Source organism: Epinephelus lanceolatus, chromosome 12 (assembly GCF_041903045.1).
Source record: "Epinephelus lanceolatus isolate andai-2023 chromosome 12, ASM4190304v1, whole genome shotgun sequence".
In the NCBI taxonomy this organism is placed as follows: Eukaryota; Metazoa; Chordata; class Actinopteri; order Perciformes; family Serranidae; genus Epinephelus; species Epinephelus lanceolatus.
Genome location: NC_135745.1, coordinates 30,062,501 through 30,081,544, shown reverse-complemented (window position 1 = coordinate 30,081,544; position 19,044 = coordinate 30,062,501). Strand labels below are relative to the sequence as shown.

Here is a 19,044-nt window from a genome sequence, read left to right as displayed (position 1 = left end):
CAAAGCTCTGACAGACAGTAGCTGTGCAGGACCATCTCCCACACTACAACTCTTCTTCCAGTGATTCATACAGACTTAATCCGAGATCAATTCAGCCTAAAGCAGTTTTGATCTAGAATTTAGTCCTTTTTCATCTTTTTTTTAACAAATGATTTTCTTTGTTTCTTGATATTTACAGTCCATGCTGTGCAAACACAAGGCAGGAAATAATCAGTCAATTTGGGAGCTCATCAGTAAGCGACAGGGAATCGGTGTGGAGTCGGATCTCATTGGCTGTTAAGAATAATGTTCTTTGTCATGCCAGGTTGTCATCCAGGGTTTCTTTTCCAGGTTTTCCCAGTTACCATTCCCAGGGTTGACTGCTCTCTCCTCGCGTTTGATCCGAACAGCGTTGTAACTGGGAACCTTGTCTTCATATTTGGCACGCTTAAAAAAGCCACACTGCAGAGAAGAAAGAGAAAACAAAATCAGTGTTTTGTTTGGGTAGGACGGTTATTTAAAGGCATTCAGAGAAAGCAAAGAGAGTTGACGAGACATTTAACGTCATCTCTCTGATAAGCGAGAGCCAAGATGCAGCAAATCCATTAAAGAGATAGTTCAGATTTTGAGAAAAGGAGTTGCATGAGGTACAGAAATATCGCCGCTTAAGGTAAGCAATGTACTGTCGTGGACGGGGGCAGCAATCCATTTCACTTTAAGTGTACACTATATTTTAAAATAATTATGACTTAGGCACGGACGCCTCTCTTTCAGCTCTGCTACATTTGTGCTAAATTTAGTCTGTTTCTGTTGGTGGTGCTTTTTGTAATTGGCTTTGGATGATGGTGGCTTAAAACTCTCCTGCTGACTCCTAGCTAGCTGGCTGCTTGGTTGCCAGGTTGAGGTTATTAAATGTAACCAGTGAGGAAACATGAAGAATAATGGGCACCAGCTGAACTAGCATCCTGCTAGCCATTGTACAGGTGGTGTCAAATGATCTGACGACCTCTGTGCTGCATCAGTTTCCAACTTGATTTCAGTAGCTGTAATATCTTTGATTCACCACAACTCAGAGAAGCAGAGGACTCTTGTAAGAGAAGGAGAGCAGATGTATGTGAATGTGAGGTGCTGTCCCGTTCCTGCAGTGGATAATTGCTATACGCTTTGCCTGTGTTGCTGGAAGAGCAACCATGCGGCTGTCTTTTTGGGTTTGGGATGTATGTACAGTTAAATCACTCCACAATCAGATCCCATGAATTACCACAAAAGCGGCAGCCAGCAATGTAAAAAGACGCAAATAAAAGGACTAAATTACAGAGCACAAGTCAAAGGAGCTGATGGGATCACATTTCACTGGAGTTTTACCTTGTATAATTCCATATGACAAATAAATGATTGTTTGATTAATTGATTGATTGATATTTAGAATATTTTCACCACTTTCATCATGGGGAACTAAAGCTGGGGAGCTAAAGCTGTTTTATTGCTCCCTTCAAACCAACCAGACTCCATTGTCAAATTTCTGTCAGTGGATCCATGCATTGATTGTTTGGTTTGTTTGACTTTTGGGGTTTTGAAGGGTTAGTTCGGATTCGGAGAAACAAACTAATGTATTGAGGCAGCAGTAGACCAGCAGCTCCTGTGTTTTGCAAATTAAAATTACTGTTTCTATCAATGGATAATGGCTTTAGTTCACCATCACAAATGGCTGTCTGACGGCAAGGTACAGCGGTTAAAGTATTCTAGATATAGCATACACTTAAACTGATATTGATTTCATAGGTGGGAACTTCTATAGGTGGCTAAAATACATTTGGCTGCAGCAGTGCATTGCTTAGCTTTCGTAGCAGTACTCCTGCCTGCTTCTCCAAAGTGGTAATGTGCCGGCTTTAATTTACCGTAGGTAATACACTGACTATGGATGAGTACCTCATGCGATCCTACTTCAAAAAATCCAAACTATCTCTTTAAGATGAGTAGACAAGCCATCTGCACTCCTCTTTAAGATGAGGAAGAAGAGGAAACATTTTGCCCCTGTGTTGAAATGTATAGCAAAAGAAACCTTCAGACCAAGTGACAACATGTGCGACAGCAACAAAATAAAGTGGAATCAGAGGAAGAGAGAAAATCAAAGAGATGCAGATCAGCCCCCATGGTGTAGTTCCTCAGTCACTGCTCATCAGCCATCACCTCCCCTTGCCATGCAGGTAAACCACGATGATCCACACATTATCATGTGTGAAAATCTATTAGGCATTAACTCTTTGCAGGAATAATCAGTCAGCTTTTATGACAGCATTCATGTCACAGTATGAGAATTGCCCACCGCCTGCTTATTACCAGGAAGCAGTGTTTTTATAGCCAAAAAAAGGAGCAAGAGAGAAAGTTTCACTCATTTGTGGCAGGCCGGGTAATGTTACCCTCTCACTCTTTTTATGCATTTGTCAGTCTCTCTTTTTCTGATGGGTGTTCCTTATTCTTTTTGTCAAAGAGTCCACACTGAGGAGAGGAAAATTATTAGAACATGTATAGTTGCAGTTATGGATACCAGCAGTTGCTCTGTAAATGGTGCTTTATAAACTGTTAGGTCTTTAAAATTCTTGAAAATGTAAGTGTGCTTTATGTGTGTGTCCTTTGGGCCTACCTTCCACAGAAGGAAAGCCAACAGGGCCAACAGCATCAGCCCAAACAGGATAGACAGCACGATGATCCACCAGGGCACTCCTCCTCCATACGAGGCTGCACGCCTCTCTGGGAACACCGTCAGTTTCACCTGGAGAACACAATACAGTGGGAGAACATCACCTCTGGATCAGAGGGTCAACTACACTTTTTATACTTTACATTTACATGCTCTTACGTTCTGCATGATCATTATATTGTAAATACTTTTTCTGTTGTGTTGAATTACCTGTGTCTCAGCATTTTGCAGCACTATGTTCTGTGCTGTGCTATCAACATGCAGAGAGGCCCCCATTATCACCTCCACATGATGCAGCTTTGGATAATACTGTTTGAAGAAAAAACAGGAGGTCAAGTTTAGATTACGTTAAGGTCATTAAAGAAAACACTAAACTACACATTATTAATTTGCTGCAATAAACCATGTCTCTTGATAAAAAAAAAAAACTGTGTCAAGACTACACTAATGATCATTTAAGAAAACAAAGGCTACGTTTTTTATAAGGACTGGTGAAAATTGAATACTGCTCTATTATGGAATGATAACATCTAAAATAAATAAAACACATAAATTCATTAATAACATTAATAATCCAATTCACATTACTAAATTGCTTATGTGTGTGGATTTACTTTTAGTGTTCCAGCCCCTAAGCACAATTTTTGTTTTCCTTTAACATCACATGGCTGAGACTACTAAAGAAATTATGAAAAAAAAAAATATTGAAAAATGCAAACTCAAATCTGAATTTTTTTTTAAATTATACAACATATAAGAGTTGAGTAAAAACACTGAATTTTCCTGCAGTCAGTGTTGTTACCTCTAAGAAGGTGCTGTTCCAGAGGCGAGAGTTGATAGTGATGACTGCATTACTGTCCATGCCCCGCAGGGGGCATGTTATCCTCACACATTTTGCCCCACTGCCACAGGACTGTCAACAAAGAAGGAAGCACAGCGTTACCATTGGATTCCCCTACTACTGGACATTCAATGTGGTAATTTAAAACCAAAGAATAGAACTTGGTAGAGTGGAGTTGTTACCAGAGTTATAGAATTCTTCGAGGCAAGTAGACGTGAAAGTGTGCCCTCGTCTCTTTCCAGGAGTTTTCCTGCTGCTCTTCTTGTCCTTGTGTTAGTTGGTTGCTTGAAGCAGAGAATAAAAAGTACTTTAAGTTATTACATTTTTCTTATTTATGTGTCTGAATAAATATAAATATATAAATGTAAATTTGTCTTTCACCACATACTGCTCTTAATAAAGAGAGTGAAAAATCATACATGCAGGCTGAGTGGCCACCACACATGAATGTGATGCTCTCACTGACCTTGTCCAGAGGGTTGATCTCTGATTTAGGAGTGCACTCCATCTGTTCCACTCCAGTGGCGCTGATCTTCATCAGGTAGAGCAGCCAATGCCCCTGATCACTCACTTTTGGCCAGTCGATGTTGAGGGTGGCGGTGTCAGAGCCTTTCATTTTTTTTCCCAGATTGATTATCTGTAAACCAAGACAGGATCAGTGTCAGTCACCTCAAATGATACAGTATAATTTATCTAGATAAAGCACCTGTACGATACATGCCAATCTTACAGCTTTTAAGTGCCCTGTCTCTGGCACTGTACAGCATGTATAAGCCCTACAACTCAAAAAGTCTACTGTTTACACCCAGACAACAATACAGGCACACCAAATGTTGCTGTTAAGACGCAGACAAGAGCTGCGCGCACTTTGTCCTCCTCAGTTAGTGAGAGACTGAGAGAGAAATTTAGAGTACTAGGCAAGGCAAGGCAAGTTTATTTATAAAGCACATTTCAGCAAAACGCCATGTCAAAGTGCTTTACATAAAACATCAAAACCATAGATCAGATCAGATCAGATCAGATCCGCCTTCACCATCAACTCTTTAAGTCCAGGCTCACTATTCATTATCGTTTGCGTCCCGCTGATGTGGCTTTCCCTGACGCGTGCCTGTGTGTGTTGTGTCTCTAAATGTGTGAGCGGTGTACCTGACAGTTATGTTGCCTCTCATGTATGTGTTTATAGCATTTTATTCCTTTTGTACAGCACTTTGGTCAATGTGAGCTGTTTTTAAATGTGCTTTATAAATACATAAGAGTTTAGTTGGGTTGAGATAGAGATAAAAGACAAAGTAAACACATTATAAAGGGGCATTTTAAATACAATTAAATTGCCATTAAAGAGCTAGAGGACAGAGACAGAAAAGTCTAGGAGAGACTACAGAAATACTCAAGCAAATTTCAGGCTTCCTGGAAAGAAGAATTCCTGTTTCTTTGGTAAAGTTTGAAAGGAAAGGTACATGCATTTTTTAAAATCTGCTGCTTCCTTTTTTTCTGTCAGGCAGATTTTTCTGGGGGAGGACCCCAAGACCTTTGGTTTCAGAATCCTCCCCATTTTTCAGGTCTCAAGGTCGGCATGTATGACGTGTACATGAATGTCGGTGTTATAAACATTTCAATGACATAGAGAGATACATGCGGAGACCTACCCACTGTGAAAAGGATATCTAGTAGTTCACATATACTCACTCTGAACTGGTGTGTGATGGGACTGCCGATGTCATTTTCAGTCTTCATGGCCGACTCACCTTTGACCTCTCCTCCAAAGTAGACCTGAGACGGCTGGGCGTTTCTGGAAAGACAGAGGAGCACAGTTCGAAGCATGAATCTGTGCATACTTGAGTGTTTTGGGGCACGAGCTTCTCTGTGTGTGCGTTTCTTACCCTGATATAGACAGCTGCAACATGACGGCCACCTTTGCCTTTGCTTTAACAGGAGGTATTTTCTGAACGCTCGTCCTGTCGAATCAGAATCCACACACAGGGCGAGTTAGATAATGTACAACACATGTTAAAAGGACAGCTCACACCAAAATCAAAAATACATATTTTACCTCTTACCTATTGTGCTATTTTTAAGCCAGATTGTTTTGGTGTGAGTTACTGGGTGTTGGAGATATCGGGCCCTCTCTCAAATATAATTGGATTAGATGGTACTCGGCAAAACAGTACATTTGAAAAACTCAACAACAATGACTTTTTCCAGAGACCAAGAGCCAGTTACTCAAGATAATCAACAGACCTTGTTGTGAGCAGGTTCATGTAGGAACTATTTTCTTTCTAGCGAACTACACCTATCAACAGTGTCACTGCTCAGAAGAAAGTGTGCATCTACTCATGGATGAGAGGCTTGTGTTTGTGACAGCGTGAGATGTAAACATTAATGGCATCCTCCTCAGCTGAGCTGTAACATTAGCTAGCTCAGTGGTGCTAGGTGAGCTAGCAGTAGATGCACACTTCCTTCTGCGCAGTGATATGGTTGGCAGGTGTAGTTCGGAGGAGGAGATAGTTCCTACATGAAACTGCTCACAACAAGGTCTGTGGATTATCTTAAGTAATCAGGCCATGATTTCTAGAAAAGGTAATTCATGTAGAGTTTTTCAACTGTAATGTTTTGGCACTTTGAGCATCACAAGCGGAGTGCCATGTGGTTCCATTATATTGGAGAGAAGGCAGACATCTCTACAGCCAATATCTCCAACATTCAGCAACTTATAACAAAACAATCTAGATTGATAAGGAGCAATACAAGTAAAAAAAAATCTTTATTTTTGACTTTGGGATGAACTGTCCCTTTAATGCAAAATTTTAACGCATGACTGCATTACAGTCCAGGGGGTGTATCTGCTGTATCTGTAGTATTATTTATTCATATGATGTTCTTCTTGACACTACTGCAAGCCTAGATATACTTACGTTTCTAGCTGAAGATCAATCTCCAACTCATTGGTGTCGCCAGAGATGCCTGATATACTCACAATAATATAGAAGGTCGTCTATATGCACAAACACAGAGACATTATGTAAGTATTAACAGTAACATCTGTGCAGAGGAGGTAAACATTGTCCAAAGGGGATTTCCTCTCACCTCTGAGTTAGCTCTGAACGGGTTTCCAAGGTCACAGTTAGCCATAGAACCGTTGTTATTGGCTTTACAGTTTACAGGCCCCTCCTGAAATCAATAACAAGTTAAAATCAGAACCAGGTGTGTGTGGTGTGTGTGTATATGTGAAAGTAAAGGGGTGACTGAGAAAGAGAGACCCACATTAGCTGGAACGCGGTAAGCGGCGTAGGTAACAGACTGTGGGAAGGAGGCGGTCAAAGAGGCTTCATGTGCATCATCTGCATTTAGATTGGACACTTTGATCTCCAAGGCGATGTCTTTCTGGTTGCTGAGCGAGATCACTGGCACGTCACCCTCCCTTTAGACAGACAGAAGTTATGAGCAATGGAGGTAACCCACATAAACATGATATTCTTGTGAAAAAAGGTGTAGGGGTGTGTGTGTGTGTGTGTGTGTGTGTGTGTGTATTTTCTCACAGCTCTAATGGAGTGAACGTGTCTTCATCAGTTGTCCTGTAGCCATAGCGATATTTCACCTGCAGATTGCTCTGGCAAACTTTGTCGCTGCCGCAACCTTCCTTCAGGAAATTCACCTACAACCACATTGACACACAAACACACGCACACAAAAAAGATGACACAGTGGGAACATTAAATCTATGCATGTCTGTACAATGCATCTCTCATGCATGTGTACCTCTGAGCGAAATTTCGGTGACTCATTGGCATCCAGGACAGGTTGCAGTTCAGATGAGCTCTGTCTGCGTTTACGCTTGGCATCCTGGATGTTCACAGACACATCGATGGGGATCCCGTGCAGCTTGTCTCGAATATCTGTCTGCAAAATCATGCAACATTACGCACCACCCGTGATATACTTTGAAAAACAAATTTCCAGAAAGAGTCAGTACCTTTATCATGAGCTCACGAGTAATGCACTGTTTCTTTCCTTTGCTGCTTATAGTGACGGTCCCTCTGGAGGTAGGACCAGAAGAATCGGAGAAGGTCGCCCTGGTACTAACACCTCTCTGCCCGTAATCAGCATCCGCCTCGAGGGAGTACTCCACCGCTAGATGGGACAGAGACATTATTGTAATTATTTAATATGATAAAAAGAAGCAGAAACCCTACAAAGATGATGTGTTGCTTTAAAGCTACAGTTGGTAAATTTTACAAAAATACTTTTGTTATATTTGCTGAAACTGTCACTATATCCTGATAGTACTTGAAACAGATAGTCTGTGAAATTATCATGGTCCTCTGCCCCTTCGAAGTGCCTCTAGTGACATTTGCAAGAATTAACCATGCCTGAACAAAAACAACCAAATGAGCCGAGGAGTCTCTAATGCAGCTGGCAATTGTGTGAATGTTTGCTCTAGCTCAGTGGTTCCCAACTGGTCCAGCCATGGGGTCCAGATTGCTCCTTAGTCATTAGTTCGAGGCCCCACAGTTTAATACATTTAACATCATACTTGCGTCTGGCCATGTTGTTGAGCTAGTTTGCTGTCAAGTAGCTGTCTGTTAGTCACCCTCTCTACAGCAGAAAACGGCACTTCAAAATAAAAGCTCTGTGCTGGAATTTACTATACTTGACCCACTTTTGGACCACAACCAACGAGCTGGGAACCAGCTCACACACCAGCTCACAAACCATCTATCTCATATACTCCTGTCAGGAAATAGTGACAGTTTAATGAAATATATCAGAATTATATTCATTTTTTTATAAGCTTAAATAAAGTTAAATATGTCTCAGCTTACTCAGTTTGGGAGCGTAGCTCTTGGGGCGGGCAGTGTAGGTTAAGCATGCCTCAACTGTCAAGCTGGGGACACAATGCAGTTTATCCACAGTCAGATACAGTACTGTTATAATGTTTAGTAGTTTAATGTTTAACAGTTTTTCCTGCTGAAAAAAGACACACATACCAGAAGTTGTCGCCACAGTTCTTGTTGCTGAGGTCAATTTCATTCGGTGTGAACTTGATTTCCTTCTGAATGTTAATAACTGGACGGGCTCTGTGGAGGATCGAAGTAAAGTGAGCAACCCAATATCTGTAATAAGACATGTACTGTAAGAAATGTGAGCCAGTTCACTCACCTGAAGACAAAGACAGCATCAGAGAGGGATCCAACAGCCAGGTCAGGGTAGGTGTTCCTATCCAGGTCCATGTTGCCTGCCAAAGAGTAGCCAAACTGCTCCACTCCTAAACCTTTGCCTTGCAGAATCTGAAGAAAGACAAACACACGTTTTGAGTACAGCAACTTACTGTACAATTTGTATTCATCCAAATGTATCTGATCTAAAACCAACTATCATACCTAACATAACTTCAATGAACCATTTTGGAAAATGGAACTTTTATTATGATTGTTTGGCTTGCTTCTCTACTAATCTAAACACCAATGGTGTGATTATTTTCATCTTTCCACTTTAAGCATCATTTTCATTATTAAAAGAATTTATTTATTTGGATTTTAGTTTCTTAGATGCAAACATTACACATCTGGACAAAATATATGTATTTTCCACAAATGTATGTTTTGAAAATGCAACAAAAGCTAAGTTATTCCACCAGTTTTTACACACCTGTGCAGCTTTTTCAGACTTGAGACCTGTGGCTGTTTTTGCACCGTGGTAGATGTAAACAGCCCCTGCACCATCTTTGTCATAAGGAGCTCCCACTGCAAAATCTGACAGCAAGGATAACAACAGTGAGTTACAGTGAGATTACATAGGTACACACTGTATTTTCTCAAATAAAGGCCAGATTTTAAGGCGGGAAAACAAGGGTGGGTAAACTCGTGCATGCTGACTAAAAATAATGCATATTTCCTAAAGGTCTAGTGTGCAGGATTAGTGGCATCTAGCTGTGAGGTTGCAGACTGCAGCCAACTGAAACTTTTCCTGTGTGAAAAGCGTGTAAGAGAACTGGCTGACGCAAAAACGCAATTGGCCTTATACAGAGCCAGTTTTTGGTTTGTCCATTCTGGGCTACTGTAGAAACAACATGGTGGACTCTATGGAAGAGGACCCGCTCCGTATGTAGATATAAACAGCTCATTCTAAGGTGATAAAAACACAATATTTCTTAGTTTCAGGTGATTATAAACTAAAATCTAAATGAATCCTACACACTGGACCATCAATTTAACAAATTCAACAATAAAATAATTTTATTTTTAACACTTTGTTGTTCTGTATTAGCCATCTAAGGTGTTACTGTCCTGTTTATGTCACTGTTGTAGAATGTCTGTTAATATGCCATCCAAAGTGGATTTTGTATTAACGTAGTAAGTGCTGCAAGATGGCAGTAGCTACATTTAAAGTACTGTAGGGGAAACCTGTGAATATTTCACAATAAAAGCCTTGTTAGGGCTTTTAATTTGAAACAGATGCAGGGAGTGTTATGTTTGTATGAAAAGAGTTATGCAGTAACAAATATTTAACACACCAAATACAACCAAATAAAGTGAATTAGGAACAATGGCCTCTCTCTGATTTAAGCCTGCTTCAGATAAAGGCCGGGAAGCCTCAACAAATGTCCACTATTTGAGAAGTGACGTAAGTATATTTCATTCAAAGAGGGGCATAGAGCATGACCGTCTGACAGTAGTACACATATGAACACACAAAAACATTGCAGCCTCACCATCGAAACCATCCTGATTGATGTCTCCCAGGTTTTGCACAGCCAGGCCGAACATAGAATCCTTGGGCCCATATAGCTTGGTGGGCTTGACTGTGTTCCACTTTCCAGCTTTGTTGAGAAACACGTAGACGGCTCCTCCGATTTCCCCCTCCTTCTCAAAGTACTGAGGTGCTCCCACCACAATGTCCTGCCAACTAACAAAAAAAAGCTTGTTCGTGAGTATAGAGTAAAAGCAATGACAGTTTTCAAAGCAGAAGTTACAGGTTGTGTCCTTCAACCCGCCTCGCTCACCCATCCGCATTGAGATCCAGCACAGTCAGATCGTAGCCAAAAGACGAGGACAGCCCTTCCCCCTCCAGGGTGTACTCATCTACCAATCTGCGACTTGTTTCGCCGGCTGTCTTCAGCAGAACCACTGCTCCGCTATGGTTCGCTCTGGGAGCTCCCGCCACCACTGTCAGCTGGCCCTTCTTGGTCAGACTATTCCCTGAGTCCAGAGAGAAACCTGGGAAGCAGAGACAAAGGAATGTAACATGCATGAAAGTGTGACGATGGAGCAACTGAAGCAGATGAAGACGGCAAGCGGCATGTTACCAAGGTAGCTGTTGGGAGGAGCCGGGACCAAATCAGGATTCTTTTCAGTCTCATCTCCCACCTCAAAAGGACCGTCGTCAAAGATGCCCTGCTCCAGGAAGGATTCATTCTTTTGTTCCAAGCGTACAATACCTGGAGGAGAGGAGAGGAGAGGAGAGGAGAGGAGAGGAGAGGAGAGGAGAGGAGAAGCATCACTGGCAAATTCCTTTGTGAAGAAGAGCGAACATCATAAATCACATAGAGTGGATTGATAATGACGTAAATCATTTTCATGGCTTATTTACTCACTGCAAGCTGCAAGCTATCACAGACCCACACACACATTAGACTACCTTTCCAGTTGTATGCTCCAGGAGCCCCAAAGATGAGGTAGTGGTAGTTCTTGTCAAATGTGGCCGAGATGCCCTGCTGGCAGGAGCCAAACATCTCGTGACCTCTGGGCCTCTGGTCGCAGAAATGCCAGCTATCTCCCTCTTCACCCGAGTAGGGATCTATGGTCAAGGACTGACTCAGCACGGTGCAGCGGCCAATAATATCACGGGACTCAATAGCTGTATTCACATTGGCCCGACGCTGGTAGCGATGGGCACAGGTCTGCCAGGGAAACAGAAACACACAGTCAAGTTTCCTGATTAATAGGAAAAGGCTTGTGCTGAAATGGCCGTTGAGAGTTTAAATGCTAAATTAATTCTGGGTAAATTTCACCTTAATAACTTCCAACACCATTTGTCTGCTTGATACAGAGCATCACTGCATATCACTTAATACCATTGCATGTTTAATACCCTTGGATAAGACAGGTTTTTGTATGTTTTAGGTATCTGAAGGGCTAAAACTGACAATAATGATCAATTATTTTGCCAATTCATTTCTTGATTAACTGACTGAGTTTAGTCTATAAAATACAGCTGCAATTAATGATTATGTTTGCTAGCAAAAATCTGTACGTTATTTCCACGCTGCAATATCCTAGATAAGGGGTCAGCAACCTTAGACACGAGAGCCACCATCGGTACATGGTAACTTAACCAGTGGCACGCTAGCAATAAGTTTGCAATAGGTTTTTTGGAGATGTTGAAGTGCCCTTTCATCTGAATGCCTAATTGCCTCTTTCACAGACTCAGGAATTTCACTGATGTTTTTCCCTACCAGTACTCAGCAAAGACCTGCCATGCTCTGCTTCTGATTGGCCTGTACTATACTTGTTGCCTTCCTCACAGAAATAATGCTGCTGGAATGGGCTCAAAATAATTTGCAAAAGGAAAAACTGAAAATTGGACTGGCACATTTACAGTTGATTAAGGTGCGTTTTTCTTATAAATAAAATAAAGTAAAGTAAATATGATGTAGATGTCTTCATAAGGATGGCAGGCTTCTTGTATATTGCTCTGATAATATATATATATGTGACAGAATATGACAATATCTTGATTACGGGAGAAAAATGTTTTTTAAGAATGAGAGTCTAAAGGGACTTCATCAGATGTCTTGTTTTGTCCAAGCAACATTTCAAAACACCAAAATATGAAATTTACTATAATTTAGGAAATTTGGAAATCTGGAAATATCACATTTTTTGCATAAAATGATTGTACATCGAAAAATACTTGTTACGATTTCCTAGAGTGCAATTCGACTTTTAAATGTTTTGTGCCCAAAAATATTCAGTTTATAATGATATAAAACAAAGAAAAACAGCAAATCCTTACATTAGAAAAGCTGCAACCAGTTAATTTTTGCCACTTTTGCTTGACAAACGACTAAAATAATTAATCGATTGTCAAAATAGTTGTTAATTTAATGTTGACTGACTAATCGATTGATCGCCTTATTGTTTCAGCTCTACAACTGAGTTTGTAATCATTTCATTTAATTTTGATGTCAGATACAAAGACACACAGTCTTACCAAAACCTTTCCTCCTGGCCCCTGACTGCTGACTGTCACTCCCATCCACTGGTTATGTTTGCTTTCTATTTTTGGATTCTCTACACAGAGACAGGGACAGAAAGAGACATAAAAAGGATACTGAGACTTAAATATCGAGGGGGAAAGTGTGCACAAATGAAATGCACAAGTGTTAGCAGATATCTCACCACTGTTATCAAAATCAACTCTGTTGCAAGTAGGAGAGGGTGAGGTGATGTCACAGTCGTACAGTCCTCCTGGCCTTTCAGATATTTGACGGCTCAAGCGTTTCGCCATCGGGGCACCAACCAGCAGCCTGCAAAACACACACACACACACACACACATACACACACAAATGAATCTGTTAAACCATATGCAGCTCACTCAAATGCACATTGTCACATCCATTTTCATCTAGGACTCAGAATTAGAATCATTCTGCCATTTCTTCCTCTTGCGTATAATTTTATCACACATTCCAGTCCACTGTGCCACACAGCAGCCGTATTCACACACACAAACACACACATCCGCCACCAAACTGATGTTCCATGTCCTCACGGTCTAACTGAGTCAAAGCCCCCTTTCAAATGCCTGCTGTGGTTGATTGAACCAGGCTTTCTATCTCTCTCCACACACACACACACACACACACACACACACACAGAGGCTGCCATTGTGGATGACGGACAAGGGCAAATGCCACACCCGAGTCTTGACGATGGGCATCCAGCTCCCAGAGTTTCCTACAGAGTAAATCAAACAAGTCAAGAATGTCACTGTTTCAATTGATGCTTTGTGGAGGTTTACACTGTCAATACACCCATCTCTTTCTCTGTCAGTATGTTCCAGGAGCTCTCTCTTGCTTGCTTTGTCTGTCCGATGACCTTCAGAGTTAATGTTGCCCAGCACACTGTCTTCACCAGATGAGATTAAGCAAAGCCATTTTTAGCTTGAGCACAAAGCATTCTCAGATATGCACACCATCTGGGAGTGAACCAACAGAGACATACAGTCAGAGTGAAGAGTCACTCGTTAGTCAACGCTAACTGCACATGGGAGAAGATTTAAACTTTTTCAGACACCGTAAATCACCGTGAACATTGACTTCAGCGGGCGTGACGGGGATTAGCAGAGGACGATAAATCTATTTATGTGACAAACAAAAATATGGTTTGTTAAAGCTGTGATGCTGCTGTTAATGAGATGGATTTAAACGGGTTTACAGGAAATATCGAGAGAGTATGAAGACATTTCTTTTAAATAAAACACATCGCGACAAATCATCATAATGGAAACAAACTCACACAGTGTTTATCCGATTTGGACCACTGGATTGGCTTGGCGTTGTTTCAGAAACCAGAGCACTATAATTTGTGTTGTTTTCCCACCCAGTCAGTGTCCAATCCTGCTTTTTTTATAAACTAGAGGAGGGAATGACAATGTATACAGAAGTCAATTCTCCATCTCTACATGCACCACCGTACCAAAGAGAAAAACAAATTTGTTAGGGCAGGTGCTTGTCTATCAAAGATGAGTCTGATTCAAATGAGTCATCGCTTCTGAGATGAGTGACTAACAGTGAGTCCCAGGTGGGCACATCTCCACTCCTGTTATCCTCTGAGACACAGGAAGTCAGGAGAATGGACGGTTAGAGCTCTGCCAAGACACACTGGACTCTGGGAAATGGGGTCACTGGGTCTGGGGTCTCTGCTGCATTCATGGAGATTGTAGTTTCTTTTTCTATACGATCACACTGTGATACTCATTTAAGTAACTTGTTGAGCTGATGTCACCATGATGTCGGCTATTGATTTCTGTTGCAATCGGCAAACTTCTGCGGACACTTTTCTAGTTTCATTTTCTGCCTTAACTATAACATTAAAAGATACATAGTTAAACGGTGGTCTGATGTTTCCACCGTGCTTATTTTATTTTGTACTGTGTTGCTTTGCTAACATCTTTGATCAAATCTACCAGCTTGAAAGCTAAGTGATGTAGTGCTGTGGACGGGGGCTGCAGCAAAACATTTTTAGCCATCTGAAAAGACCCACTTTGAAAAACAATATCAGTGGATGCTTAAGTATATTTGGAATATTTTCTGCGCTTTATCTTACACATTGAGCAATCACGGCAGTGGTAGACCAGCAACCTGTTCTGTAAAGTAAAATTACTGGTTTTGTCAACAGAGTCTGGTGGCTTTGAGATATCGGCTTCCGTTCTCTGTCAGAAAAGGCTGTCTGACGCCAAGGAAAGGTGCTGAATTACTCTAAATATGATGTACACCTACAGTGATATGAATGTGTTTAAGTGGGCCTTCAGTGTCATCTAGAAAATCTTTCCCATTTCACTGTCTGTGGAGAAGCGATAGACTTTATACTTGAAAATCTGAGCTCTAGCACTCCAGTTTTTGGATTTGGAAGAGGGTTGTTCATGTTTACTAATATTTTTGGACGTTCTTAGATCATGGGAATAACACGTGAATTCTGAGTTATCCTTTAAATAATTCATACAGCAGAATGTTAGAGTAGTCACTTACACATGATTCAACAAAAAAGCGTGTAGTGTATTCTTAGTAGATACATATCTTCATTGCTACACATTACTATTATTGTTTGCCATTGAAGAGTGAAGTGCTGACATCATGTGTCAGGGAGTGGCACTGTAATAAGGCTGACCTGCTGCCTCACTGACAGCGACCCAGCTGTTTATCTAATCATTCACCACAAGCAGAGGAAGCCCTAACACACAGGCTTAGTCTACAGGAAGGACAAAGACAAACAGAAAGAGTGTGTGTGTGTGTGTGTGTGTGTGTGTGTGTGTGTGTTTGGTGTGCAATGACTCGCCAAACAGACATACACATACTGGTGGTGGCACTCAGACACACAGGCAGAGTGACCATTAGAGAGACATCCTGCTGAGAGAGGTGTGTTGTTGTTGCTTAGCAACAGCCAGCGGCACCCGATCAGTAAGGCCTCCAAATGGGATGCAGATCCAGAGGATCTTGTCATGTGTTACCCAACTTCTCTTTCCATCCGCCTGCCAGGATCGAGCCCGTTGAGTCTGAGTAACGGCTGATATTTGGTGCCCAGATGTAAAACTGATTTACGTTCCTCTCAGCATTCTTTCAGCCATCACCTCTTTCTTTTCCTCAAATCTTTTCTCTTCTTTCTCTTTGATGTTGGATATCCTCAACTAACCTGAGGAGAAGGGTGGGGGGGGGAGGACTTAATCTGTGCCTCATACTTGCACACAGACCGTATACAATCACGCACAAAGTTGACTGAACTACTACAGTCTTCTCATCTCTATTTATGGAATCTAGACACAGCATGACTTCCTTTCCTCTTTCTCACAGCGTGTCCCTGTAGCCTTTACTCTTCTTGCTGCATCTGAATTTCTCCAGAGCTAGTTCATGTCTCAAAAACACATACACAATGCATTTACTCACATTGGATCCACACACTTAAACTTCCCCAACCTCTCACTCCTCCCTCCTCTCCCCACTCATGTGTTTTGTGCTTTCCCTCTTGATTTTATTATACAGACAGCTCCAACTGGTAATTATGACCAACCATGGAATGCAGCACACACACATTGGGACATGCACACACACATATACACAATCCCAACAGCTCCTGCCCTCTCCTGCAGGTACATGTAACACTCATCCTCGTAGGGCATGAAAGATACTGGGATATATAAGACTGGAATTAAAAGTTGGCATCCAGGGCTGGCAAAGGATTGTGACTCACTGTTCGCACCCAGCAATGCGAAGACCCCATATGGGGGGACACAAGCACACTCATACCAACAATTACTTCAGCACACATGTTGTTGCAAAATACCATAATTCAAATCACCGTCAGCTCAGAGAATTAATCTATCTATGTCTAGTTTTTTTGCCTCAGGTTAGGAATGTATCAAGCAGCCCACTGAGCTCTCTGACACTCTTCCAAGTGACTGACGAGGCAACGCCTCAGTGCTCAGCCACAGCATGCATCAGCACCATTAAAACACACACACACACATGCACACACTCATCCACAGGCAGAACGTGAATGCATGTAGAGACACACAAATACACTGTCCACACAAACTGAGAGAACATTCCACCTCTAGCAGTAGGAACACCGTCACTTGCAAAACAAGCATGGCCTCCTGCTCCAACATGCACACACACATTCAAATCCTGCCTAAAATTACACGCCTAAAATTTAAAGGTCCAGTGTTTAGGCTTTAGTGGCATCTAGCAGTGAGGTTGCAGATTTGAAACTTCTTCCATGTGCCAAGTGTGTAGCAGAACTACAATGGCCTACATGACAACAAAAAAATGGCCCTGTGTAGAGCCACTGTTTGGTTTGTCCATTCTGGGCTACTGTAGAACAACATGGCAGACTCTGTGTATTTAGATATACACAGGTCATTGTAAGTTAATGAAAACACAAAGATTCTTATATTCAGGTGATTTAAAACTAATGGAAAACATAGTTATGAACATTATATAACATTTGTGCCAGTAGTTGCATCTTAATCCAACACACTCGAGCTTTAAGGGTTTGAATATAATGTTAAAGGTAAACTTTGCGACATTTTATGTGGTTTTCAATCAGTGTTGGTGGTAAATGGAGTCGACTGAAGCAATAAATTCCTTTGCGTGTGTTATATTGACTGAGAAAGTTGAGTTTCCAGCTGCAAAATCTCTTGTTCTGCCTCCATCCAGCACCGTCATTTGACGCAGTGTAGTTGGAGGAGGAGCTACCGGCAATTTCTTTTTTTAAAAACATATTTTTGGGGGCTTTTTGTCTTTATTTGATAGCACAGATACAGTGTGAAAGTGGAGGGATGACATGCAGCAAAGGGTTAGAATTGATCCCACAGCCACTGCAGCAATGACACAGTCTCTACCAGGAGAGCTAGTGGGCGCCCCCTACTGGCAATTCCAGGCCTCCAAGTAGCCAGTTGGCATTCTCTGGATGCAGCTCAAAAACAGAACTTCCCTGTTCCCTTCACATATATCAGCAAAACAGCAAAAATGGCACCCCAAAATATGAGTAGAGAGTGGTCGAAGAAATGCAGCAGAGACCTGCTGAGGCTGCGACTACTTTAGCCATGCAAAAAGATATGGCCCCCAAGGACCCTCCAGATGCTCAATCGTAATGCGTCATGGATGGTGTAGGCAATGGCGGCGCGGCTCCACAAACTGAAGAACTTTCTCAATCAACATAGCACACACTGAGGAATTTATTTCTTCAACTGACTACATATACCATCAACAATGATCGAACAGCCACATGAAAGGTGGCAAAGTTTCCCTTTAATAAATATTTTTTCAGCATTGATTAATCTGCCAATTACACTCTTAATTAATCAGTGAATAGTTTGGTCAATATAATGTCAGACCATCGTGAAGAGACACAATTACCATATTCAAATAGGTCATCTTGTTTGACCAACAGTGCATAACTGTGAGGTTATTCAGTTCATTATCACAGACGACAAGGAACAAATTTTCACATTTAAAAAGCTGGAACAAACAAATATTTGGTATTTTAATTAGAAATAACTTAAAAAATTGCAAGTTAGTTTTCTATCTTGTTCAATCACTGAATCATTTCAGTAGCTGATGTCTCCACTGACCCCTCAGTCTACATTATCTACACTGGTATGTGTTGCTTTCAAGGTCACAGTTCAGCATTTTTGTATTAGACTTCACAACCTGAAGCAGGGGGGACTCTGCAGTGACCTTGGTCTTGTGCTGATCACCATGTGTCTCTCATTAAGACGACCTATAACTAGGACACAAACTGCCACTGGGTGTGTGTGAATGTGCAGCAGCAGTAGGAGTGTGTAAATAAGTTTAAGAGGTGTTTAACCTCTGTGGAGAAGGTTAAAGACTTAGGGAATGTTTAATAACTCTGAGCCTAATGACTGACTGACTAATTACAAGATAGAAAGGGCTGCATATTGATTATTTCTGTGATAAAAGCAGCACAAATAGTCTAAACTTATCATTACCAGGAGTAGATTTTGATCCCCATTTAAGGCACTCATGCTGTTGCTGGCATTGTAAGATTCTTTAAATGGCATAATCTAAAGAATGGCATCATGTTCTGTAGTACTAGTACTGTATTGTACTTTAGTGCAAACTTTTTATTCATTATGCAGCTATGGTTACTTGATTTAATTAAGATTTTTTTTTATACAAAACATAAGTTGAGGTTATAAAACAATATGCATGGTTATAAAGAACCCAACCATACATAAAGCAGCTAAAATCAGTTCCACCCAAAGTAACCATGAAAGGCTTC

General features: G+C 41.3%; 1 protein-coding gene across 1 annotated transcript in view; it reads right to left on the bottom strand.

The window, feature by feature from the left end:
* Nucleotides 1–302: 302 nt before the first annotated feature.
* The window catches only part of LOC117272232 (integrin alpha-6-like), a 20,587-nt gene continuing 1,845 nt past the window's right edge, over nt 303–19,044 (bottom strand). Inside the window, exons 2-26 of the mRNA XM_033651042.2 lie at nt 12,920–13,047; nt 12,732–12,811; nt 11,157–11,418; nt 10,825–10,956; nt 10,522–10,735; nt 10,231–10,424; nt 9,168–9,271; nt 8,679–8,806; nt 8,507–8,596; nt 8,342–8,403; nt 7,492–7,649; nt 7,278–7,418; nt 7,058–7,173; nt 6,783–6,939; nt 6,606–6,689; nt 6,434–6,513; nt 5,402–5,476; nt 5,208–5,310; nt 3,988–4,158; nt 3,704–3,805; nt 3,483–3,593; nt 2,891–2,989; nt 2,624–2,752; nt 2,400–2,478; nt 303–441 (exon numbers count right to left, since the gene is read on the bottom strand). Coding sequence (XP_033506933.1) covers nt 2,413–2,478; nt 2,624–2,752; nt 2,891–2,989; nt 3,483–3,593; nt 3,704–3,805; nt 3,988–4,158; nt 5,208–5,310; nt 5,402–5,476; nt 6,434–6,513; nt 6,606–6,689; nt 6,783–6,939; nt 7,058–7,173; nt 7,278–7,418; nt 7,492–7,649; nt 8,342–8,403; nt 8,507–8,596; nt 8,679–8,806; nt 9,168–9,271; nt 10,231–10,424; nt 10,522–10,735; nt 10,825–10,956; nt 11,157–11,418; nt 12,732–12,811; nt 12,920–13,047 — 2,986 coding nt within the window. The 3' untranslated portion in view covers nt 303–441; nt 2,400–2,412. The remainder of the gene's footprint in view (nt 442–2,399; nt 2,479–2,623; nt 2,753–2,890; nt 2,990–3,482; nt 3,594–3,703; nt 3,806–3,987; nt 4,159–5,207; nt 5,311–5,401; nt 5,477–6,433; nt 6,514–6,605; nt 6,690–6,782; nt 6,940–7,057; nt 7,174–7,277; nt 7,419–7,491; nt 7,650–8,341; nt 8,404–8,506; nt 8,597–8,678; nt 8,807–9,167; nt 9,272–10,230; nt 10,425–10,521; nt 10,736–10,824; nt 10,957–11,156; nt 11,419–12,731; nt 12,812–12,919; nt 13,048–19,044) is intronic.